At 39.9% G+C, this 26031-nt stretch overlaps 1 protein-coding gene across 1 annotated transcript in view; it reads right to left on the minus strand.

Annotated features, from left to right (window-relative positions):
- Nucleotides 1-26031, minus strand: part of CDH13 (cadherin 13) — a 759507-nt gene that overhangs the window by 107614 nt on the left and 625862 nt on the right. Inside the window, exon 8 of the mRNA XM_054048572.1 lies at nucleotides 16304-16444. Within this exon, the coding sequence (XP_053904547.1) occupies nucleotides 16304-16444 (141 nt within the window). The remainder of the gene's footprint in view (nucleotides 1-16303; nucleotides 16445-26031) is intronic.

The following is a 26031-nucleotide window of genomic DNA, read 5'->3' on the forward strand; positions in this document are numbered from 1 at the left end:
GAACCATTTGTTTGATAAAATTGGTATTCAATAATCACTCATCATAACTTCTAGTGTCTAGCTAGTGAAATAAGGGCTGGGATGTCTAAGAAGTCTGCATTTTTTACTTCTTGTTAAATCAGTAAGGCGAGACAGAAATTTGTTTTTATTACTGGCTTGGTATAATCTAATGATAGAATAACCGCCAGTCTCGGATGAGTCTGCCCTATTTCTCAGCAGTTTGTCCTGAATCTGGTATCTTCAGCTGTGACTCACTGAAGCATGGTGACATTTGGCGTAGTTGGCAGGATCCACAGAACCAGGTCAATTACGTTTTGGATCAGAGCCCCATGCTATTTAAAATTTGAATCCTAACACACCCACAAGGACGATATGGATGTGTTTCATCTGTATTACCTGTTAGCACCTTGGAGAATAGTGGAAAGGAGGGGAATATTCCCAAGCCTTTATCTATCCCATTCTCCATGTATTTGTATGTACTCAGCGGTGAGTGCCAGGACAAGGTAAAGGATATCTCCAATTGTTTGTCTGTTGTGAGGGGCAACTTGCCTGTTAAGGAAGCTGTCCCTCTCTCCCAGTTGTCTGTTAGAAAAGACAGCCTGATTGGTGACAGTAAGGGAGCCTGTGAACAAACAGGGAGTGTCTCTCAGCCTATGCCAGCTGAGAATTTGTCGGAGATGGCTCTGAAATTGAATGAAACACAGGAAAAAATTGTTGAGATGCAGCAAAATGTTGTTTCATTAGATAAGGCTAGGGTTGATCCTTACAATCAAGTCCCAACTAGGGAGGGCAGAGGCACATTTTGTATGCAAGATGAATTGTTGTCCAGAAAAGCTCCTGAAAAGGGAAAACAGCCTCATGGTGGATTTTGCAAGCAGCTTGCTGCAACTGAGGGGTGTGGAAGTGATTTGATTGCATTAGTTCAGTCTGAATCACTGTCTGTAGAAAGCAACAGTTTATTTGTTGAGAGACTTTTCAGTTTCTAACTGCCAGAGTCTTTCAGATGTGTATGGATCCACTGACCTTGCTTTAGAAAGATCCAGTGTGGATAGCTTAAAGGAGGTTTCAGTTGGAGTGAAAATTGTTAGGGAGTTTGAACAACCCTATAACCAACTGGATGTGCTTACTCTCAGCCAGCATTTTGGAGAGACAATCTTGTTGGGACATGAATATCTCCATGCTGATTCTTTTAAGTGAACAGTTTGTGTCTCAGGTTCAGAGGGGAGATTGGGTAGTTGAATCTGCAGAGCAGAACAACTGTGCAGTTGATGTCTTGAGAATGCAGGGGGTGGCAGGTAAACTCTCACCCCTAGACACTTTGGATATGTCTTGTAGTCTCTTAATGGATTAGAGTACATCTGATTCCATCTGGAAGCAGAGATTGGTAATGGAAGGACATCAGAACCCTGGTTCTGACATGCTAGTGAAAAGGGATGGTCTTTAAGACAGAGTCCAGCCTTGGAATTGGTAACATATGAGAAAATGAATTTGAAAACTAGTAAACAAACTAGTGTCTGTGTTGATGCAAATCACCTGGCTAACAGGAGGGAGCATAGCTGTTCGCCCAGAGGACACACTTGGCCAATCAAAGGAATCTGTTAAACAAGAGAGCTCAGATTTCAACCCTCCAGGAAAGGGGGGAGGAGAAAGTCTTGATCCTGCAAATGGAAGCCTCACAGGTTAATCCTAAAATACTAAAACCCCAAAGATGAGAGGAGGAAGGAAGTGATGGAGCAGAAACAGCATCACTCAGCCTTAGGTCGGGAGGGTAATGACATTTCAGAATGCAGGGAGCCAAAGCCTGGGATGGGAGGGTGAACATGGGTGCACAGTACTGTAAAGTCTGGGCTGTGCACTGCATGGGATTACACTTTTTCCCCATGACATATGGACTGGGAGCATAGGGAAAACATTTGTACAAACAAATAAGTATTAAGTGACTCAGACAGCTGGTTAGAGAAAGGACTACCCTTTAAGAAATAAGCATCTGGGACTCAAAGGCAAACAAGACATGGAAATAACATACAAGGATCTGAATAAATTACTTTGCTGAATCATCTTTCTCAAAAAGATACCATAATTGCAAAGAATTCTTGATGTAACTCCAAACCTGCTTTTTTTTTTGTTAAACCAATCGACATTTTCATTCCAGTAAGTTCAATAGATGATCAGCCATATAGAACTTTATTGCCTTCCAAATGAGATTGTTTCTTAGACATTTACCAACAGTTTTGCTTGAGTAAATGTATGGCTCTTTTTAGCATGTTGATTTTTATCGGTTCACTATTTTAATGTTCCAGAGCAGACGGAAAAAAGATATTTTGTCTAAATAATCCTGACACTTTCATTCACATGCACAGCTGCTTAGCAAATTTTGCAGTAGCCCAATCAGTTTTTGTGTTGCTGATTGACTTGTCAGTGAAGAAACTGAAAAACTGATCACAAAAATAAATTTAAAAAAATCTCTCTGGAGCAATGACCTAAGCAGTCAGTTATTTTTGTATGAATGTTCTGCAGTTTCATAACCCCTTTCTGGTCATATAAACTATAAGTACTATGCTAACTAGCACATATTGCTATTAAATAGGGTTTTGTCTGGTGCAAATTGAATATGTTAAGATCTATAGTGGTTTATCTTGTTTAATCCCACTTATAAAGAGAAATTCTTACAGATGCTGGAGGCTTTAAGGCTGTATGGGTTTCTTAACTCATGGGATTAGTTGATATTTTGCCACATATCAAACAATTCCACTATGTATTACTAATAAAATCAGCCATGCCAGTGTCAAATAAAGATAGAGTTCTTAGCATTTTTGTTTAGTGCAGATTCCATATTTCGGAGATGCACTTAGAGACAGGGAATCATAACCTTTTCAGCACATCAGTGTATAACAAGTGTTTCCATTAAGCTAGAAAATAGTTTTGCTGGCAATATCTCAAAGCCAATACTTAACAATTTACCTTTGCCACCTATTCCACTTATTGATCCCATAGTCCTTACTCCCAGTTATAAGAATAACATAATAAACACTTAGGCCCCAAACATACAATGACCTCTGCATAGAAAAACTTCTGCCCCTGCACACTGAACCATTGACTTTAACAGGGCTGTGTGCAGAACCATGTCTCTCTTCACAGAGAGGTCACTGCAGTTTATGGGCCTCAAAATATCGTACTTTCCATTTGTCAATCTCAAATATGCAACAGGCAGAGACAATCAGATTTTTTCCTCCCTCTTTTTAATTTTGATTTTTTTTTTGGCAAAAATTAGAATACTGAAATACTGGCCGAAAACCTAAATATTTCAATTCTGAAATGAGGCTGCGGTGCCTTGTTGGAGTTGGAGTTTGGGTGTCTCATGCTTTCATTGTCCTCTATAAGCCGCGTCAGGCTACATCCGCTCAGACTCCAGCTTCCATCATGAACCACATCCTCCACTTTTGGAGAACAGAGGAGGTGCATCATGTGAGATGTCTGGTCAGAGAGCCCAGAAAATAGCAGAGAATGGGGGACATAAAGCAACTAAATTGTAACTCCCAGCAGGCATTGCAGCAGTATGTTCAAAATGAAATACAGTAGAACCTCATAATTACAAACACTAGAGTTACAAAACTGACCAGTCAACCACACACTTCATTTGGAACTGCAAGTACATAATCAGGCAGCAGCAGAGACCCCGAAAAAAAAAAGTCCAGTACAATACTGTGTTAAATGTAAACTACTAAAAAATAAAAGGAAAGTTTAAAAAAATAAAAGATTTGACAAGGTAAGGAAACTTTCTGTGCTTGTTTCATTTAAATTAAGACAGTTAAAACAGCATTTTCCTTCTGTATAGTAAAGTTTCAAAGCTGTATTAATATTAAGTCAATGTTCATTTGTAAACTTTTGAAAGAATATCCACAACATTTTGTTCAGAACTATGAACATTTCAGAGTTACAAACAACTTCCAATCCCGAGGTGTTCATAACTCTGAGGTTCGACTGTATTTTGGTTTTCCGCCAAAATACTTCCGTTTTCAGGTGTTCAGTTTTTCAACTGAAAATCAACATTTCCCACAGAAAGCAGACAGTTTTTATGAAAATTTTGAATTTAATGAAAAATCCAAATTTCAATTGGCAAAATGTTTTAATGGAATTTTTTTGACCAGCCCTAATAATGAGCGCTAAATATAAGATTTTATTGAATCAGAGATGCAAGGGCAGCCCTGGACTCTGGCCAGTCCCTTTATTTAGCTTGCGCTTGTCTGGTTGGCTGTTTTTAATTTCCTTTTCTTTTTTAAATCTGCTCTCAAATTACCTTCCCAAATATATTTCTGTTGATATTTTCAAAACTGATACTGCTGTTTGCTTTCTAATTCCAAATTTAATACCTATGGCAAAGTTCACACTTCACAGACCATGTTGAGGAAGCATATGAAGCTTCAGTTCTTGGAGAAAAGAGCAATAAATTATGGGTTTATGGCTTTTTGTTGCTTTCATTGTTTGGATATTTGCTCTTAGTTGAAGCAGATGGAAGAAGTCTTCAGGGGATACTCAGCATTGGAATGGTTTAGTGGCGAGAACTACCAGCTGTAGTGAGAATTTCTGTTATTACCACTGAGTTGTTGTTGACCTCCCGAGCATAACCAAATGGTTAGCAAAGACAAGGACTCAGACATTCATATCAAGACTACTCAAATCAGCTGAACATGACTAATGAAGGAAACTAGACAAAGGACAGGAAGGGAAAATAGGTCTTTTGAAAAAGGACTCACAAGAACATAAGGTTTTTATGTGCACTGACTCAAATTATAAGAAGTGCAGGGAAAGAAACACATCTGGAGAAGCAGTGAAGTGCTTTTGTATTCACCCACCCCTCCCAATTTCATATGGGTTGAACAATCATTTCTATTCATAAAGTCTTTCCTGTATTTATACAAGTGTTTTTTGGCTGCTTTCAGATAATAAAGCATGCACTGTGTTGGTTCATGTACCACTGAAATGAGTTTATCTGTAGATTAAATAGACAACTTCCTGTATTTCATGACCTTGGCAGAGAGAAACAAAGCAATGAACTCACCCTTCAAAAGCGGAGATAAATGTAAAACTCTGCTGCCTACTGCGATGCAGTATATTCTACTCTAATTATGTGATAAGTGGATGGACTCTGTGTTGTACATATTTTGCAGAAGTTCCTGAACAAAGTGCTCATACTGGTTTCACAGATAGCTAATGGAAAGCCACATGAATACAAATTATTATGTGCACATATGAATTTGGAGGAATACGAGAAGCACTGATCTTCCAAATGCTATTTTACCCTATGTTCCTCTTTGTTTTACTCAATGCAGAGAATAAGTATAGCCTGGTCCCATTACATTTTACCAGTCCCACTTGGACCACTATAGCTGAATGTTTGTCACTGTACTCATTATGGGCTCAATCCTGCATGGCACTGAGCATTCCTTGTAGGTAGGGATCATCTTCAACTCCTCCTGACTCCAAAGGGAATTCAACACCTAGGTGCTCTTGAAAACCCCACTAGGCCCCCATCTGCATAGGTAGGTGCCTAAAGACCTTTGGAAATCTGGCTGTAAGTGCCGAAGTCACTTTTGAAAATGAGAGTTAGACTCCTAAGTCATGTAGATGCTTTTGAAAATTTTACCCAGTGGCTTGTAAATTGCACTAAAGATTGGATTGCAAATTAGGAAAACCCTTAATTGTTTGGACTTTAATACCTACTCCACAGAAAAGGCTAAATATTAAACATTACAGCAAATAGTATAGTTTGAATCAGACTATTAACATTAATTTAAATAATGTAGGATTTTCTTCTTTTTGTTTTGCAGTGAGTTTATAATGCATGCATACTTAATTTAGAGAAAATATAATAATCACAATTTCCTCACAGGGATCTGATAAACAGCCCTCAATGTGACTAATAGACACTTTTTAAACTAAACTAATAGGAACTTTGTAAATGGAATCTAGCTACAAGAACACGTATGCATCTGCAGCTTTGCCCCAGGCACAGACATGAAAGAACACAAATAAACCAATTATGGGACTACCTAATCTCTTTTGTGTTCGACAAATTTGTTGCACAAAGGGCTGTGTAAAAATATTTGCAGCACAGGTAAAATCAGCAAAAAATTATGAAAAGAAAAAGAAAAGGTATTACATTCTGAGCTATCACTATGCCTGCCCCATCAATGATCCTGCCTCCTCATGGCAGCCAGATCAAAATTTGACAATTTTACCTATATTTTTCCTTCCAACAGATTATAATTATTAAATCTCAGGGACTAAAGCATAAACATAAAAGCAGATTCTTAGGTAGGCCATGACAGTCTAGGAGGAGGGATATCCTGCCATGCCCAGTTCCTTCCCTTATGCTCACAAGGATCCCCAGAAGTCATGGAGCTCAAGGTAGAATAAAAATGGTAGACATGTACCTTTCCCTTGTCCCTTTTTGGTCCTGCTTTGAGTGTGGCTTGGCTGGACCCAAAGATGGGAGCCAAGATGGAATTACATTATGAAAAGTAACTGAGGGTCCTGTGGCACCTTTAAGACTAACAGAAATAAGTGTGTAATGTAGATCTCCTGTCTTATTTTAGTAAAGTCCATTTGTGTGGACACATTTGTGACACATAAATGGACTTTACTAAAATAAGACAGGAGATCTACATTACATACTTACTTCTGTTAGTCTTAAAGGTGCCACAGGACCCTCTGTTACTTTTTACAGATTCAGACTAACACGGCTATCCCCCTGATTATGAAAAGTGACTGTGTAAAAATGGCACCTACTTACTCCACTGACTTGCTTCATGTGTGTATTCAGAGCCTCACCTGATTGTTTTTTATACTTCTGCAATCCCTGAGGGAGAGGGTCCTGGAGTCCATTCCATCTCCCTTATCACCCACAGAATTGCTAGTTTCCAAATACAAGGCCTTACTTATCAGCACAACCTTCCCCTCCTTCTCTCCCCTCCCTTTCTCCCCCCACCCCGAAGAGAATGGGTTTGCCTGGGTGTAATTAAAGGCAGAATTTGACCTGCAGAATCTTTATTACTGTTGACAACGTGCCAGGAGGAAAGCACCAGGCTTGATTTTTAGATCTGAACTGCGTTTTGCAAAGTGGTGCTTTTTTCATTTGTCAACTGAGCAAATCTGATCAAAGTCACAGAGACCCAACAGACCTGGAACCCGATAATGCCATGGTTCAGAGTATTTTTTTTTCGAACGAAAGCATTTTATGATACCATAGTCTGTTGAGAGAGTTTAATTATAATCCATTATCTCTATCATATTATTGTTCCTGCAGTGTTAATAAATAATAATGATAGTGAGATATTTCATTTAACTTCATCTTTTACTTGAAATGCTATTCTATCCATTTAACTGATGAGTAAATGGAGACCAGAGAAATATATTGACTTGGTTTATCCTGAACTGTGTAAAAAACCCAAGATTCCCAACTCCCTGTCCATTGTTCTAACCGCTAGATGGAGTTTTCAATCCATTCTGAGCAGACAACTAAACTAGTTAGCAAGATACCAAGGGACCATCTCATGAATCCATTCTGAGCTCTACGACATTTATCCAGCAAAACGGGATATAAGGAGACTTGAGACACCATACTGAAAGTTATTTTGTGCTTTATTTGATATCTATGTTTGAAGAATCAGTCACATTTTATATTAAGGTTCCACTTATAAATGGTTTATTAAAAGGTTAATACATGATTTATGGATGCCATAAGCATGTTATAGAGATGAGTCCTATGTGTCACAACAGGTTATAAGTGTGATGGCCACCATCTTGGCTGACATCAGGGATTGAGCCAGAAACTTCCAGAGTTGAAAGCATGAATATCTAAAGCTTGAGCCAAAGAACCAGGCTCTCTAAGTAGGGCTCTACAAGATTCATATTCTTTGTGGATAAGTGAAGGAGGGAGACATGTATCACATCCTCACCAGTGAGTTACCATAAGCCCATAATTATAAATATGATTGTAAATCATGGTTATAAGCAACTGATTGACTTAGTGGAGTCTATGACAATTGATAATCATTTATGAAAACATCAATTAATCATTTATTAACCCTTTATAACCTATTTATAAATGGATCTTTAACGTAAAGTGTGACCAAATAAACTCTCTCTTGGAGGCACAGTTTAGTTAACAAGGATAAAATGTTGCTATTTTTCACAGTGGGAATGTTTCATTAAAACTAAGGAGAGATTTACTTTATTTGTGTTTGAGCATGAGTCAGGGAGGGATACAGATATCTCTTTCTCTCTCTCTCTCTTTTTTTTAAACATGGACAATTTATTCTAAAGACAGTCACTTCTTAAGTACATAAATAAAAAAAGAAATTTCCCAAAGTTGAGTTCCCTGATGCCATAGAACTCTGAGTGTTTAAATGATTTAACATTCTGGAAATCGGGTAGATTGAAGGTGGGGTTGGAAGGGAGAGAGAGAGAGATAATATATGGAAGAGAGCAAAGAGAACTGATCCTCACTTGGCCAAAACTTCTATATAAATTATCCCCACAAGGTCTCTCCGTGGATTCTCCCTCGGCCATGTGCAAGTGGCTGTGGGCGGTAACCTCACGGCAGATGCCACCTCTCCCCAAGGCCCTGCAGAAGGTACTTTGCTGGTTCCAGAACCCTGTGGGGGGACAGGATGGGTACTGGGTGGTCAGCAGAACACTGTTTCCCCCCCTCGCCCCAGAGCTTATGAAGGAAAGCTAAGGCAGCCTTCCCATGCAGTGTCCTTCCTTTAAGAACGTGCCCGAGACAGCAGTAGCCAGAGGAAGGACTTGGCAATGTGGTTCCAATGGAATCACACTACTGCAGAGGCACAGGGACATCTGTTGATTCCTTGGGGTGCATGGGAAGTGGCTTCTACACCCCATTTTCTTAGCGGAGGGAGAACAAACCCCTGACACCACTTCTGTGATGGAACCACCTGGGACAACACATCTTGATATTTCTTCTATTGAGTCTTTGGGCAGCAGCATGCTGACCTCTTGCCAGAATCAATGGTGTTAGAACAAAGATATTATAGAGATGGATTAGCCTGCTTATAGCTTTGTAGCAGATGTTTCACCGCTAGCTCCTTATCACACTCTACCAACAGTGACATTAACCATAGGCTAGCATGCATGCATTGCAGGTGCACAACACTGCAGTGCTCGGTCACCAACTGTTACACAGTGGCTCAGAAAAAAAATCATGTATTTTCTGAATGCACTGAGTATATAAATAACTCCCAGCACCATTAGCAATCACTCAGTCTAAGTAACGCATTGCCAAGCTGTTTGAATATCCTACAGTAGGCAAGGAAGTTGTCAGATTTTCCAAAAAGATCTATTACTGCACTTCCCTTTGGTTCATTATTTACTTTCTGACTGGCACTCTCTTAGTACTGTACAAAAGTTGAGCCCCATATCTTAACTTTCTTTGGAAAAAAGGCCAAATGTTCTTCATGACACAGAACTATACCTTTGTGTACAGTAATAACCCTCAAAATTCCATTAAAAAATCCGCTAACATTAAACAAGCCACAGTTTTTCAGAGCTCCCAGGAAGAAAATCACCACAAAATCTGCAAGCACTTCTATCTATATGCACTATTATTGTGCGTATGGGCAATCACCTATGAAACTGGTGAGCCATTAAATGTCTTGTGTACACATCTGCTACCTTGTTTGAACCTTTTTGGAGAAACTTCTGAAATTTTGTCCTTAAGTTTCCGGTCAAGACCAAATACCATATACCTGCAAAATGCTATATTTAGGCATTTAAATTGCAGTTAGATAAACTTATGGAAAGTATGCGGTGGGCCTACATTTCTTGAGTGTCTGCTACCTTTTAGGCCTACATTTCTTGAGTGTCTGCTACTTCCGCTCAGATACAATGGTGATCCGCGGGGTATAAGGACATGCATCAAATGGAATAGGTCACCTATTTTAAGATAGCTGTATTTTGATGCTGGATTAATAGTTCACAAGCATTTTCATTTTTGGCTTGATCTCACCAAGTGCTGAGTAGTCAGAACCCAATCCATCAAAGTATTTGGCACATGCTTAATTTCAAGGACTTGACTTGTCCTACTGAATTCAATGGGAGCGCTTTTCTGGATCAGGGCCACAATGTTCAGCACCTTGCATCACTGAGCCCTAAAAACATCATGAGGGCAAAGTGTTGCCTTTTCCCTCCATAAACATTAAGGTCATGTTCGCAGCAGAATGGCATAGTTCTCTGACACAGGGAAAGAGGCTGGAGACAAGCTTCTGTCTGAGGAATCAGCATCCACATCATAGGGAATTTAGGGAGGAGCCATGGGAGGAGCTGAAAGAACTGCAGCTATCAGATTTACTGGCTAAAACACCCAGGAGCGAGGAGAAAATGACTATGGTGACTACTGCAACACTGTGTGCCCAGCAGAGGCTGAGGATGAAGAAGATAAAGAAGTATGGATTGGATGAATGGACTATAAGGTGGATAGAAAGCTGGCTAGATTGTCGGGCTCAACAGTAGTGATCAATGGCTCGATGTCTAGTTGGTAGTCGGTATCAAGTGGAGTGCCTCAGGGGTCAGTCCTGGGGCCAGTTTTGTTCAACATCTTCATTAATGATCTGGATGATAGGATAGATTGCACCCTCAGCAAGTTGGCAGATGACACTAAGCTTGGGGGAGAGGTAGATATGCTGGAGGGTAGGGAAAGGGTCCACAGTGACCTAGGCAAATTGAAGGATTGGGCCAAAAGAAATCTGAAGAGGTTCAACAAGGACAAGTGCAGAGTCCTGTACTTAGGACGGAAAAATCTCATGCACTGCTACAGGCTGGGGACTGACTGGCTAAGTGGCAGTTCTGCAGAAAAGAAATTGGGGATTACAGTGGACGAGAAGCTGGATATGAGTCAGCGGTGTGCCCTTGTTGCCAAGAAGGCTAACGGCATATTGGGCTGAATTAGTGGGAGCATTGCCAGCAGATTGAGGAAAGTGATTATTCCCCTCTATTTGGCACTGGTGAAGCCACACCTGGGGTATTGCGTCCAGTTTTGGCCCCCTCACTACAGAAAGGATGTGGACAAATTGGAGAAAGTCCAACAGAGGGCAACAAACATTATTAGGGGACTGGGGAACATTATTTATGAGGAGAGGCTGAGGGAAATGGGCTTATTTAGTCTGAAGAAGAGAAGAGTGAGGGGGGAATTTGATAGCAGCCTTCAACTACCTGAAGGGGGGTTCCAAAAAGGATGGAGCTCGGCTGTTCTCAGTGGTAGCAGATAAGAGAACAAGGAGTAATGGTCTCAAGTTGCAGTGGGGGAGGTCTAGGTTGGATACTAGGAAAAACTATTTCACTAGGAGGGTGGTGAAACACTGGAGTGGGTTACCTAGGGAGGTAGTGGAATCTCTATCCTTAGAGGTTTTTAAGGCCTAGCTTGACAAAGCCCTGGCTGGGGTGATTTAGTTGGGGTTGGTCCTGCTCTGAGCAGGGAATTGGACTAGATGACCTCCTGAGGTCTCTTCCAACCCTAATATTCTAGGATTCTATGACGATGATTCTGTCCAGCCAGCCTACAATAAGACCACTGAACAAAGCCCAGTTTAAATGTGATTTGCATAGGTGTTCAAAAATTTGGCCCTTAAGGATTAATTGCAAAAGTATGTAACTATTCAAGAATAGTTACAAAAACACTATTTGTGATATATACTGTAAAATCAGAGTTTATCAGGAGGCAGGCAGAAAGGGAAGAGATACCTCAGGCATCAAAACAAAAATCACCTTTAATGAACAGACAGACTCAAACAAAGCTGAGGTTGCTTTGCACTGGGGATTTACAGAAAACATCTGTTAAGCAATCTAGCGCATCTCAGAAACAGAAATGTAAACACTGGTTTCCAACTTGGGGGAAAGCAATAAAAATCTCTGGACTTCCAGTGAGGCAGCAAGAAAATAGAAATTGAAAACATTTTAAGGAACATTGTACAATCTTCCACTTTGTAGCTACACTGGAGAACCTGACATTGCACTAATGCAGTGTCCAGATTTTTTTACTAGGTACACACCAAACAACATTCACAACCAGATACATCTGTGGTATAACTCCATTGACTTCCATTGTGTCAGACCAGCAATGAATCTGGCCCTCAGAATTCACCAACGGAAAGTGAACATTTGAAACATAGCTTAATAGAGCTACCTTCACAACACCATGAAAAATAAAAGCAAAAGCTATTTCAGTAGAAATTATATTGTCAGATGATAAAGCAGGCCACTAAATATGTATTTGCTTCATAAAAGAGAAAGGGGACTGTTAGAAAATATCTTTAAACAGAAGGGAGATAGTTGGAAAAAAAATACATCAGTACTAAAAGAACCCATATAAAGCAGCCAATCTCAAAGTAAATAAAAGATGATAGCACTTCTAAATCAAATCATTATATTTATTGTATTTGAGCTTTCTGCCTCAAAAGCTATCCTGTAGAAACCTTCTTTTCTTTTTTCCTTTCTCTTCTTTTAAGCATTATTGTTGTCAGCTGTGAGGAAAGTCTACCTATAACTATCTGTACCGAAATTCAAATGCAGTAATTATGGCACCTTAAACTAGTAACTCAAAGTAAGAGGCTTTCTTTTAACCGTAGATTGCCATGATGGATTTTCGTCCCCTCCACATTTTTGAAGAAAAGGATATTTAATTATTGTAAAAGATGCCTGACTGGCAGTTCAGAGGTCGAAGCTCCACTTTTTTTATACACAGAGTAAGTACACCACAGGCAGCAGCCATGCAAATATCTTCACACTACCCACCCCAAGCACCTGCAGAGGAATCACACAGGTGAGAAGTGCGGTTTGGTTTCTGGCTTAGATTTGCGAGAGCAGGCTTGGTGGGACTTGGGCAGGTACTTCAGTTCCACCATGTCTCAAGTCAACGAAAGTCCTGCACATCCGTAACAGCAAGCACATGCTTAAGTGCTTTCTGAACCAGGGCCTCTTTGCTGCCATTTCACGCCTGGTTTTTAAGACTGACTAGTCCAGGGGTCGGCAACGTTTGGCACATGGCTTGCCAGGGTAAGCACCCTAGTGGGCCAGGTCAGTTTATTTACCTGCTGACGCGGCAGGTTCGGCTGATCGCGGCCGTGGTTTGCCGTCCTGGGCCAATGGGGGCGGTGGGAAGCCGCGGCCAGCACATCCCTCACCCGCGCTGCTTCCCGCCACCCCTATTGGCCTGGGACGGCAAACCACGGTGAGTGGGGGCTGCGATCGGCCGAACCTGCCGCGTCAGCAGGTAAATAAGCTGGCCCGGCCCGCTAGGGTGCTTACCCTGGCGAGCCGTGTGCCAAACGTTGCCGGCCCCTGGACTAGTAGATCTAAATGCAGTGTTGCTTGATGGGATAGGACGTTGCTAGAAACTGGAAAGAGACCACCAAAGGCCACCAAATTCAGAAGGAAAAAAACACTTTCAGGTACTATTAAACAGACTGCATCTGTGTAGTAAATCTGATCTAGAAATGAAAGGGTCTGATTTACTAATTATGAATATTTTTCTGAGCCATCCCGTCCACTGGCAACATTTACTTGAAATCCTGAAGGCGGCAGGTTGAAAAATCCCAGGCTTGTGCTTGTTTTCAGAACTCAGCTTTACCAGGGCAGAGGATTTTTATTAGAAACTACTATTTTAAACTGTAATGAAAGGGATCAAAACAGGATACATTTAAAAAAAAAAAGAGGACAATAGGACTAAATAGGGAAACGAGGCAAAAGCATCTCAGATAAAGTGTAACAAACATATGATCTAAAGCCAAACTTTTCAAACCTGGGTGACTAAAGTTTGCTGCCTAAATCCATAGTTATAAATGCAAGTGGTCGGGTTTTCATGGAGATCAGGACCCACTGACTTATATGGAATTTGTAGGTGTTCAGAACTTCCCAGAAACAGACCGTTTTCATTCAGCTGAAAACGTTGTCCTAAACTACCAAAGATTATTAAAGCAAACCATAAGAATGGTTTCAAGAAAGACATGTAGTTATTTCTGGAGAAGAGGAGGATTGAGGGAAATGGTAGAAATTCAGGGAAGCAGGCATGTGAAAGCCTAATTAGTAGCAATGTTGAATAGAATGGCTTCCTATTCTTATCATATTGAGTCTTCTTATGTACTTCTAACTAGCAATGGGGAGCCTATGATTATACAACATTATATGCCTATTTTAACTAAAAGTCCTAATGAAATAGCTCTTACAGGGTTAAGGACCTGATCCAAAGAAATAATTATAACAGGATTAACAGCCTAATCAAAAGCCCCTATAAATTAAAGGAAAAGCTCCTTTTCACTTCAATAAGTTTTGGATCAGGCCCTAGAAACTGTTTGTGGTATTGTTTAGTGGTGCTCCGGTAAAAGCACCCTGCTGAAAGCAGCTAGTGTTGTTGGCATTTAGCACCACATTTTTACTGCCAAGAAAAGCTGTTTTGAATCCTTCTTGTTTTTCAGTCTGTCCCTCAATCTTCAGTTGCTGACAGAATAATTATTAGAGTGAAATTTCTATCACTCTTTTGAAAATGAAACACTGCCAAGTGGATAAAATTAAACAGGGGAAAAAACAAACAGCAGCAAGAAGAAAATAATAGTTTAATAATGCAATTCCCCCCTCTCTTTCAAAATTATATTATATTCAGCATCTCTAGTGTTCACTTCCTACAATCTGGAAATATTCCTGTAAACTGCAGAAGTTTGTGAAACTTTTATAGCCAAATCTGGTGGTTTTGGGTGTCTGTCTGACTGGTGGAATTAGCCAGTGCTCCTAGGAGTCTTTTGCCCTTTTTGGACAACAGAGGTAGGAGGTAGAAAGGGAAGGATTTGGGAATGGCTTGTCTGAAGCCAGAGAGCTTTGTCATGACAGGGATAGAAGTTTAAAATGCCATCGTTCTACAGACAGGCGATGTCTTTTGTGTTTGTTTTTTTTCTTCCAGGCACTCAGTATTGTTCAATAGAATTCATCTTGCAGGGCAGAAAATTATCACACAGAACAGGTGAAATTTAAAAGGCATCAGGACCAGAGTTTCATTACCAAACTCTGAAAGCTGGCAGGTCTCAAAGGGAAAGTGCTGAAATTCATTGCCTTCATGACAAAACATGTTGATTTCAGCTGTGTGTCAGATTATCATATGACCCAGAGCTAGGTTTACAGTGATGGGACTCCCCGCTATGGGAGAAAGGAGGGAAATAGCTCTGTAGGCCTAATTTAGATATTATCTCATCACCCGCAGCCCATTTCTCTACAGTACTTTATGTTATAATGTTTGGGGTTTGGTTGTGTTCTGCTTTTGGAAATTATATTAAATGGTGTATGTAAGTGTACTGATGTAAGGGAGGGAGAATTCATTAGATATATCCCCAGGGAAATTATGTCAAACTGAGCCCAAAAGCAGTAGGGTACAATGAGCAAAATTTAAAAAGGGAGAAAATGCTGAAGGATTCAGAGACCAAGGACTCTGTCCAAAGACCCTGAACACTGTCCAAGGATCCTCCAGTGCTCTGAGTTTTGTTTCCTGTGTATCAGTTTCCTGAAATCCATGTAAGCCAAAAGTGACTGGTTTTGCATAGGCAAGGTGGGTTAGGTAATATCTTTTACTGGACCAACTTCTGCTTGTGAAAGAGACAAACTTTCAAGCTTACACAGAGCTCTTCTTTAGGTCAGGTTTTGCTTAAGAAGATATACAAGATGAGAAAAAAAAATGCTTTTAATCACCACTTTCCAAATAAAAGTTTGTCCTGGGCATGATGTTAAACTCCATCCTCCACTGCCTTGGGATACTTCTTGGTTGAAGAAAGGCTAAGGGATCTCACCCAGACAGAAAAGGTGGTCATGCTGAAGTGACAGGCAGTTAGCAGCTCTATCTAGGTTGTTCTGTGGCAGAAACTACAACCTCTATGTCACTGAGCGTCCAAACTCGCTCTGACCTTTGGATTCTGGATCAGTGGTCTAAAGGGTGGACAACAAGTCTATGGTAGCCTTCGCTCCTCCATAACTTTGCCTAGGCATATGCGCCAAAAGTATTGGCAAGACGATCGTAGGGATCTGAGAGAGGTGCATGGGGCAGCTACCAAGATTTCCAAGCAGCCCTGTATAGGAATGGCCTGCATGCGGCATGTGAGGGTGGCCCTAGAAAAGGTGGATCAAAGTAGCTGAAATAAAGCTAACTATAGGTGTTCCCCTCCCTCATAAAATAATGCTATTTTATATTTGGAAAGAGAACTAAGTACAATTGGATGCAAAGATTAATAGAAGAAAACTGGCAAATTCTTACCTCTTTCTTGGTGAATTCTGGTGGGTGATCATTTTTGTCATCGATAACAATGGTAGCTGTCGCTGTGCCAGTTAATCCCACATCAAGACCAGCCATGTCCTTCGCTTCTATAATAAGCTCATACTTAGGGTTTTCCATCGTCTGAAAAAAAAAATCGAGAGATCAAAAATTCAGTTTCCTCTCCTTCAGACATCAAGAGCAACAACACCACAACACAATTTGGTCTGATACAATATAGGACAAAAATGTATTCGAGCTACTGGTTTACTGAGAGAGTGTGGCTCTCCCCTGGGCTCCAGGGACCGGGAGGGCAAATGTTATCTGAAATACAATATGAAGCAAGGTATAATGGGTTTACATTTGTGAACAGTGTATAGGCTACACAATTATTCAACTGTATGGTGAAATGGGACAGAAATTAAAATATTCCCAGGTTTTATGCATTTCAATGCACCAGTATTTGGTCACATGATTAGTTAATGTTATGATAGTTACATAATTAAATCCTAAAGTCACATACTGAATATAAACTCACACTTTCTTGTATTAAGCCTTATGTACTCTGCACATGCTATTTTAAGTGGTAATCCAAATATTCAGAAGTAACAGAAGTAGGAAAGCAATATCTAAAATATGTTATGGCTGGCACAAAAGAATTAGATATGGTGACATTAGCACGTTAGATCTATCTAACCATCCATGCATTCAGTTTTTATGCCATGCTCATCATCTGAGTACCTACCCATCAAAGAACTAGAGAGCACCAGGTCTCCATGCTGGTGCTGCAGCACAAACCCATTCTCAATTCCCACCCCACCCCAGCTTTCCAATGCTAGCCGTAACTTAAAAGCCAAAATTGGGCCCAGAGTGAATTCTGCATTAGGGGCAGCCATGGGGTTCTCAATTCACCTTTTGTGCTGGGTATGGAAGCATAGATGGTGGCCTGCCAGACAATAGGTAATATTATATACTATCAAATGGAATTACTATTCGGTGCCTGAACCTGCTCCCATTGAACTCATAAACCATTTTGACAGGTTTCAGAGGGGTAGCGGTGTTAGTCTGTATCAGCAAAAAACAATGAGGAGTCCTTGTGGCACCTTAGAGACTAACAAATTTATTTGGGCATAAGCTTTCATGGGCTATAACCCACTTCATCAGACGCATGGAGTGAAAAATACAATAGGCAGGTATAAATAAACAGCACATGAAAAGATGGGAGTTGCCTAACCAAGCGGGGGGGTCACTGACTTCAATGGAGGCAGGAATGGGCCCTTCTTAAAATGAGTATTTTCCCCACTTGTATGATGGTCTCGTGTGGGACCATCTGTCTATCAACCATATGTGTTGCATTGTCCATGGAGAACAAAGATGGAGAGGTGCTGTAGTCATCTTTAATGTTATGTAGTAGGAATATCTTGCATGCTCAATAGCTGTTGTTCAAACATGCATCTGGAGTGCTGTCATAAAGGGAGCCAATTGGTTCTGAGTTCCATGCTGCAGAGAAAACAAATGCCTCCCCCATCTCCTCCAAATACCATCACTGCCTTGTGCAGCAGAAATATAGAGGCAGGGAGGAGACTTGCCCCCCATCAATTAGCCCCCTGCCATTTAGAATTTAAAAAGCCTCTTTTTGACTATTGTTTAGCAAGCCAAACTCCCAGGGCAGCCACTTTGCAGCTAAGAGCTCACTGCAGGGGTCCTCCAAATTATACATTGTGCAGCCCATTTTATACAAGATAACCTTTCATGGGGATTTTCCCTTGCCAAGCCCCAAGCCCCCATGTTGTGGCTCTCAAAACATCTGCAGGCCACCAGCAAAGGTTCCAAAGGCAACGTATCAATACCATGGCTCAGTAAGAAACTTGCCGTTCAGGCAGCCCAAACTAGAAGAGATGCTAAACACTGAAAACATAGTTTTGTAGAAAACCTTCAGCTATTGAGCCTTAAAATCCCACCTATCCTGCAAGAGGTGTGTGCCCTTTCAGATAGAAACTAAATGTTATTCTGGATGGCAGAAACCCCCCTACTGGGATTTTAAGGCTCCAAGATGGTACATAATTGTACATATAGCAATCTCACTTCAGTGGCGATGACTCAGTGAATGAGCTTGAACGTATAAGGCTGGGCAAAATTCACAGAATTTCATTTAAAAATGTTCTCTGTTTCTTTTCAAGCTGTATTGGAACCTTCCCCTCAAATTTAGCTTTCTTCATTATTTTGGGGGGAAAAATGGCTATTATTGCGTAGAAAACTTGCAAAATCGTGTCTTATTGCATGTTTTATAAGCTGACTTAGCTGGAAAAATAGATCTATTTATGCTCAAAATGGGTCATTTTTTTTGTTTGAAAGCTGGCCCATTTTCCATTGAAAAGGAGTCCGTTAGTGGTAGGAAATTGTGCATGTCTCAGCAGAAATTTCCACGACAAGAGTCCAGTTTTCAAGCTCACACTGAAATGTGTAAAACATTGAGCTTTGAGTCGCATTTCATATTATTATGAATACTTCACACTTCTTTGCAGTGCAGCAGTTTATACATCTAGTCCTGTCACCCAAATATATACGGTGTTAGAAAAAAAGCAACTCCTGGCATATCCTAACCGAGAGAAGAAGTGTGATCCAATTAGATTCCCTTTACACTAAAATATTGCTTTTGAGGTTCTTTTCAGCATTTCTTATATTTCTAGAATTTAATAGCTCAACTTACTAGTTCGTATTTATTAGCAGCTAACTGTGCCTATGTGATTGTAAAGTATATTTAAGAGACATCTTTTTTTTTTCTCTCTCCAGTAAAAAGTCCCTTTGAAGTTGTTAAGGACATACAAACAAATAGTAATACTTAGCTTCTCTCTAATAGCTTTCATTTGATAAGTGCCTTGCAAACATTATCTATTTATAAACAGCCCACTAGCATAGGAGGATCCTCGGCTGGGAAATCCGGTTGATGTAAGACCTTTTACCCTATGGGAGTAAGCCACAGCATAGCTCTGAATCAGGACCTATATTTTATGCTGTTAAATAATATGAATATAAGCAACAGAAATTAACTCTGTGTGGGCTCTGGCAAGACAAGTAAGGGGAGGCCTTGCGAGCCAGTAATTTCCAGAGCATCACTCTCCTGGTTTCTGAAATTGTCAATGGTGATTTATAGGACATCTGCATAATTGAGGAGGAAGAATTGTTCCAGGTGCTGCAGGGAGGACAAACTAGGAGCAGTTATATGAAGTTGTTCAAGGAGTAATTCAGCCTCAGATGGGGGAGCGGGGGAGGGAAACAAACAAACAAACAAATAACCAAACCAAAAACACATTTTGCAGTACGACCTGTTTGACTACGGAACAACCTTTTCATCTGTGAAACTCCGTTGCTGGAGATATTCAAAGATGGTCTAGGTAAAACATTTATGAATATCAGCAAGGACAATAATGCAGATCTGTGGGGGTGGATGGGATTATTATCCATTTGTGTGTGATTATATGGTTTAAAAGATATGGCGTTCCTGATGGCTGCCTTGATGGAAAAAAATTAATTTTCTAACCCTTTTCCAGCCTTTATCCTAGAATGTTTATTCGTGTTTCCTTTTGCTTTTTATAAGCACCAGTTATACCTTCACTCCCTGTATTGAATGGCTTCATTTGGCTGTGGGTATTGAACTCTGTCTCTGTTCCCTGTGTTAGTCCTCATCAGCTAATAACAGGAGCTAATTAATCGAATACTATTGTTCTGGCAAAACAATGCACTTATGATTGAAAATTACAATTTGTAAACTGCAACTAAGTATTGTAGGCTTCATTAAGAACCCAAAGACCACTTGAGAAAGACAAGCCGCTCAGTACACTTAGTAAATCCTAAGAATGTCATCATTTTGCCATTCTCTCCCCGTATGAACTGAACAATAGTTGAGGTACATCACTCTGAACAAATATTTACAAAAAAATTAGTACCTAGTATACATTTGCAGGAAGGTATCAAGATCAGGAATTCCAGAGATATTTTTTTTGGACAGATCAATTTTTTCTCAGCACAATGTTTAAAAGCTGAGCATCCCATAATGATTAGATATGAAAATGTATTACATCAAATATTTGTTAGAAAAAAACATTCACCACATGTATGTTGCCTCATTCAGAATAAAATAATTGGATAGCAATGGCATTTATTGGAAAATATCTCATCAATATCAGGTACATGTAATCAGCAAAGTGATTCTGAAGGCTAAAGATTTGAGCTTAAATGTTGTATTAAATACTTTCAAACAAAGGAAATGTAGAGGTCCCACTGGATCCAACCTTCTACAAAGTTTGGGCTTATAAGTGCATATATGTGAAAGGTAAGTTGCACTGATGATAACTGAATTTCAATAAGAGTAATAGAGGAAGAAGAAATTCAGTACACTGGATAATTCCAAGATATGTATCAATTGGAAACATCTTAACCTATTGAAATAGGTCATTTTGTTTTAATCATTTGTGAAGCGAAGGTTGACTTTTAACAGCTTCAAATGCTGCACCACAGCAGGTTCTATTTTGATGAGCTAGGAAAAGTAGAATATTTATCTGAAGCTTGGAGTCTGCCAAAATGGGCCTTGTAATCTAAAGAGAAAAGGTTCTCTTGTAAAATTTCTGCACTGAGACCAGTAAACACCATGACATTTTAAATATTCCAGTACTTATGCAGTTGGGTCTTTTTTAGAACCTGTATGTTAGGAGACATTGCAATGAATAATATTTTTGACACCCTTTTTTGAATCTGAGAAGATTTGGTTATTATTATTAATAAAATAAAATAATAAAATTGCTGGCACTGTAATTTTCAAGCTAGAATGAAACTTCTTGACTACACATAGAAAGATATGGACCAGCTGAAAATTTGGACCCAGATCCAAACCTTCCTCAAGAGAGTGTTAAGTGGCTTACCTAAAGTCACAAGGTAGGAGAAATGGGACATTTAGAGATCATCTTTTGTCCATACACAGCATGCAAAAATATATTTTAAAAATTCCTAGAATACTATGAATCAGTGGTTCTCAACCTTTCCAGACTACTGTACTTCTTTCAGGTGTCTGATTTGTCTTGGGTACTCCAAATTTCACCTCACTTAAAAACTAGTTGCTTACAAAATCAGACCAGCTAGCTTAATTTCAGTACCCAGAAACATAATGGAACAAATAATTAAGCATTCAATTTGCAAACACCTAGAAGATAATAAGATGATAAGTAACAGTCAGCATGTATTTATTTGTCAAGAACAAATCGTGTCAAACCAACCTAGTAGCTTTCTTTGACAGGGTAACAAGCCTTCTGGATTGACGGGAAGCTGTAGATGTGGTATATCTTGACTTTAGTTAGGCTTTGATACTGTCTTGCATGACCTTCTCATAAACAAACTAGGGAAATACAACCTAGATGAGGTGGGTACATAACTGGTTGGAAAACTGTTCCCAGAGAGTAGTTATCAGTGGATCACTGGAAGGGCATATCAGTTTTGGATCCGGTTCTATTCAATATCTTCATCAGTGATTTGGATAGTGGCATAGAGAATACACTTGTGGATGATACCAAGCTGGGAGGGGTTTCAAGTGCTTTGGAGGATAGGATTAGGGTGACCAGATAGCAACTGTAAAAAATCGGGATGGGCATGGGGGGGTAATATAAGAAAAGGCCCCCCAAATTGGGACTGTCCCTATAAAATTGGGACGTCTGGTCATCCTAGATAGGATTAAAATTCAAAATGATCAGGACAAAACTGTAAATAGGATGAAATTCAATAAAGAAAAATGCAAAGTACTCCATTTAGGAAGGAACAATCAGTTGCACACATACAAAATAGGAAATGACTGCCTAGGAAGGAGTACTGCAAAAAGGGATCTGGGGATCATAGTGGATCAAAAGCTAAATATGAGTCAACAGTGTAACATGGATGCAAAAAAAGCAAACATCATTCTGGGATGAATAAGCAGGAGTGTTGTAAGCAAGACACGTGAAGTAATACTTTTGCTCTGCGCTGATTTGGCCTCAACTGGAGTATTGTGTCCAGTTTTGGGCACCATATTTCAGGAAAGATGTGGACAATTGGAGAAATACAGAGAAGAGCAACAAATATGATTAAAGGTCTAGAAAACATGACCTATAATGAAAGATTTTAAAAATTGGGTTTGTTTAGTCTGGAGAAGAGAAGACTGAGGGGAGACATGATAACAATTTTCAAGTACATAAAAGATTGTTACAAGGAGGACTTGGAGGGATAAAAATTGTTCTTATTAACCTCTGAGGATAGGACAAGAAGCAATGGGCTTAAATTGCAGTAAGGGTGGTTTAGTTGGCATCAGGAAAAACTTCCTACCTGTCAGGGTGTTAAGCACCGGAATAAATTGTCTAGGGAGGCTCTTGAATCTACATCAATGGAGATTTTTAAGAGCAGGTTAGAAAAAGCATCTGCCAGGGATGGTTTAGATAATACTTATTCCTGCCAAGAGTGCAGGGGACTGGACCAGATGACCTCTCAAGGTCCCTTTCAGTCCAATGATTCTATGATAAAATATAAAAGTGTCACAGAACACTTACTGAAAAATTGCTGACTTTCTCATTTTGTCAGTATGAAATTTTAGTTTGTACTGACTGTGCTAGTGTTTTGTATGTAGCCTGTTGTAAAAGCAGACAAATATCTACAGGAGTTGATGCATCTCTGTGGACCCCAGGAATATGTGGACCCCTGGTTGAGAACCACTGCTATGAATGAATCTTAGGAAGTTCAATCCTGGGGATCAAATATCTGAAGTGGCCCTTAAATTTTACTTATATAGGATGCAAAAAGGAAACATGCCTATCTGTGCATCTCCCTCAGAACCTCCCACCCCCCAAAAGAGAAATAATTGTTATTAATTATTTATATTACTGTAGTGCCTGGAAACGCCAACTGAGATCAGAACCCCATTATGTTGGGTACTGTACAAAAAAATATTAAGACACAGTCCCCACACTGAAAGTATAAATCAAAATAATCAAGACAGACAAAGAGTGGTAGGGGGACACTGACGCACAGAGCCCAAGGTCACTGGCAGAACCAGGAATAGAATCCAGGTCTCCAGAATTTCTATTTAGTGACTTAGCCACTGGACCACTCTGCATCTCCAAAATCCAATCACTATGCACAGGGATAAGCTGGTAATGTAAACATGCAACGGTTTCAAACAACGTTTATCCATAGCCAAAAGGGGTAATGATTTTAATTGGTGAACATATAGTCGCTGTTTGTCTGGTGTTTCATTTATCAGTCCTGGCTATGTGCACCTTAGCACTGTTGAGAGACTTTGTACCATTACAGCAGGAAACCCATTTATTTCCCCATAAATTTGCACTTTAGTCATTTAGCCCACTGTGGGGGTGACACTGGCGAATGGTTTGGTCTGCAGTCAGGCTGACAAGTTTGCATTCTACAGTCCACTCAATGCCACTCTCTCCAACATGTGACATTAGTGTCAGATTTCCATCCCCTGCTCTCTCAGCATCACTGTTTCATCACTGGTAGGCAATGAGAGGTAAGAGAGCTCACTTTTTGAGATTATTGGCTTGCTGACAAAGCCAGCAGGATATAATAGCAGTAGAGGGAAACAAGTAGCTCAGTGCAGTTACATATGGTTAGAATAAACCCAGTGATAACGTCTAGGTAGGGGACAGATATGACAGTCCTGTTCTGAGGTTAATTCTTTTAATGTTTTCTTTATAGCTACAGTAAGAAAATTGTAAGTGGTATAGAAGCCACAAGAAAAGTGATCCCCACGATTTACACGTCACATCACAATCACTAACAGAGGCCTCCATTTTGCTAGATGCAGAGAGTAAAGCTCCCATAATATCCAGTGAAATCCAGGAGATGAGGATTCTCAGCACCTAAGACCCCAAATTCAGCAAGCATGAAGTCAATGGGACTACTCACATGTTTAAATCTAGGCACACTTTTAAATATCTTGAAAAATCAAGGCCTAAGGGACTGATCCAAAGCAGAACAAAGCTAACAGGAAGACTTCAGTGGCTTTTGATGGAACCATAAATGATTTTTATTCCCCAATAATTACAAGTAGCAGGACATGCTTCATCAAAGATTCATGAACAGTAAATATAGGGAACAACCAGTTTTTTCTACCACTGGGTTTAAACTCCACTTTTATTCAGTGTTTAATATTTTTGGGACAGGCAAAAATTGTCAGAGGAAACCAAAGTTTCCAGGAAAAGTTCATTCTCTGGACTCCCAAGCTAATTAGTAAATGTACAATGTTAGGTTGGTGTTGCAATCTTTCTAGAACGTTACTAAACCAGATAAAACTGAATAAGCAGTAGCTATCTAGAGGCTATAGTTAGAGGTCATTCTATTAGAGATATTCCCAGTTCTGGAGATATTGCCTATAACTTAACATTTGGAATCCAGCCTGGCTCAGTGACATGGCTGACCTCAGAGCTAACTAATGATTGGCATTCTGCAGAAGGGAAATGCCTGAAAAATTCAAAGCAACTTGGGCTACGTTTTAGAGCTCTATGATTACTGCAGATCCTGAAGATAGATGTGTCTCTTCCCCTTCCCCCCAACCCTTTATCCTAAAACCTCTTTATTTACTTTGTGTATTATGATGAATCTGGTATATTTTTGATTATTTTTTCCAAACAAACAAATAAAAGTTTGGAATCACTAGAATTAGGTTGAACATTTTAAGAGTGTCCACTGTGTAAGGGTGAAATCTCATAAATGTGTGTGTGTACACATATTTCATATTTCAAACCAAAAGCATGCCACAATCCCACAGGCCAACTTTTTGTCCTCTGGACAGTCACATTTGGTGGACAGTCAAGTTTTCCCACACTGCCCCAAGAACAAAGGGCTAGAGTGGCCACATTTTGGAAGGGTGCTAGGAAGACTGGGATATGGGTGGTTGGACTCAGGCCCACAAAATGCAGTATACATGCTGGAACCCCAGGGTGGGATTCAGGGTTCAACAATTCCTAACCTGAGGTTACAAATGAGTGTATACCCTCAAGCCCTAGGTTAACAAAACCAGAGTCTGCTAATTTGAGTTCTACTAATCCTGTTCTCACATTGAGGTGTAGACATACCCCAAGAGTCCTGACTCCTTGTTTTACAAAATTATCCTATGACTGAATGATTAATACATCTAGAATGGATAGATTGGGTAATTTTATTTAATTATTTGGGTGTGGGAGGGACTGTGCTAAATGCTAAATTATTTCATGGTGTTGCCCATTCCTAGAGTGTGAAATTCATGCTGTATGTCACTGAGAACACAGAGTCCAAATCTGCCACACTCAATCACCTGAAGCGAGGCACCTAAATCCATATGTAGGCACGTAAATAAAAAGGTTTAGAGCATTTGTGGCTCCCACTGATTTTGAATGAAATTGTGAGTGCTCAGCACCCATAAAAATTGGGGGGGAGGGGGCACCCATTTAGGCGCGTAAATAGGAATTGAGGTTCCTAGTTTTAGAGGCTGAAAATTTTGCCCAGACAGATCATTTGAATATAAAACTAATTCCGAGCAAGCAATAAGAATTCACATGAAAGATGTGAATAATGAACCTCTTCATGAATAGGCTGTAACAAAGTCCCCTTTTTGTCATTGGCACCTGAATAGACTGTGGTTGTGACTAAAATGGGATAATCAATGAAGTTGACATATGGATTGCTGGCATATTCAAGGTGCCCACACACTTGACTAAACA

This window comes from Malaclemys terrapin, chromosome 14 (genome assembly GCF_027887155.1).
Source record: "Malaclemys terrapin pileata isolate rMalTer1 chromosome 14, rMalTer1.hap1, whole genome shotgun sequence".
Taxonomy (NCBI): Eukaryota; Metazoa; Chordata; order Testudines; family Emydidae; genus Malaclemys; species Malaclemys terrapin.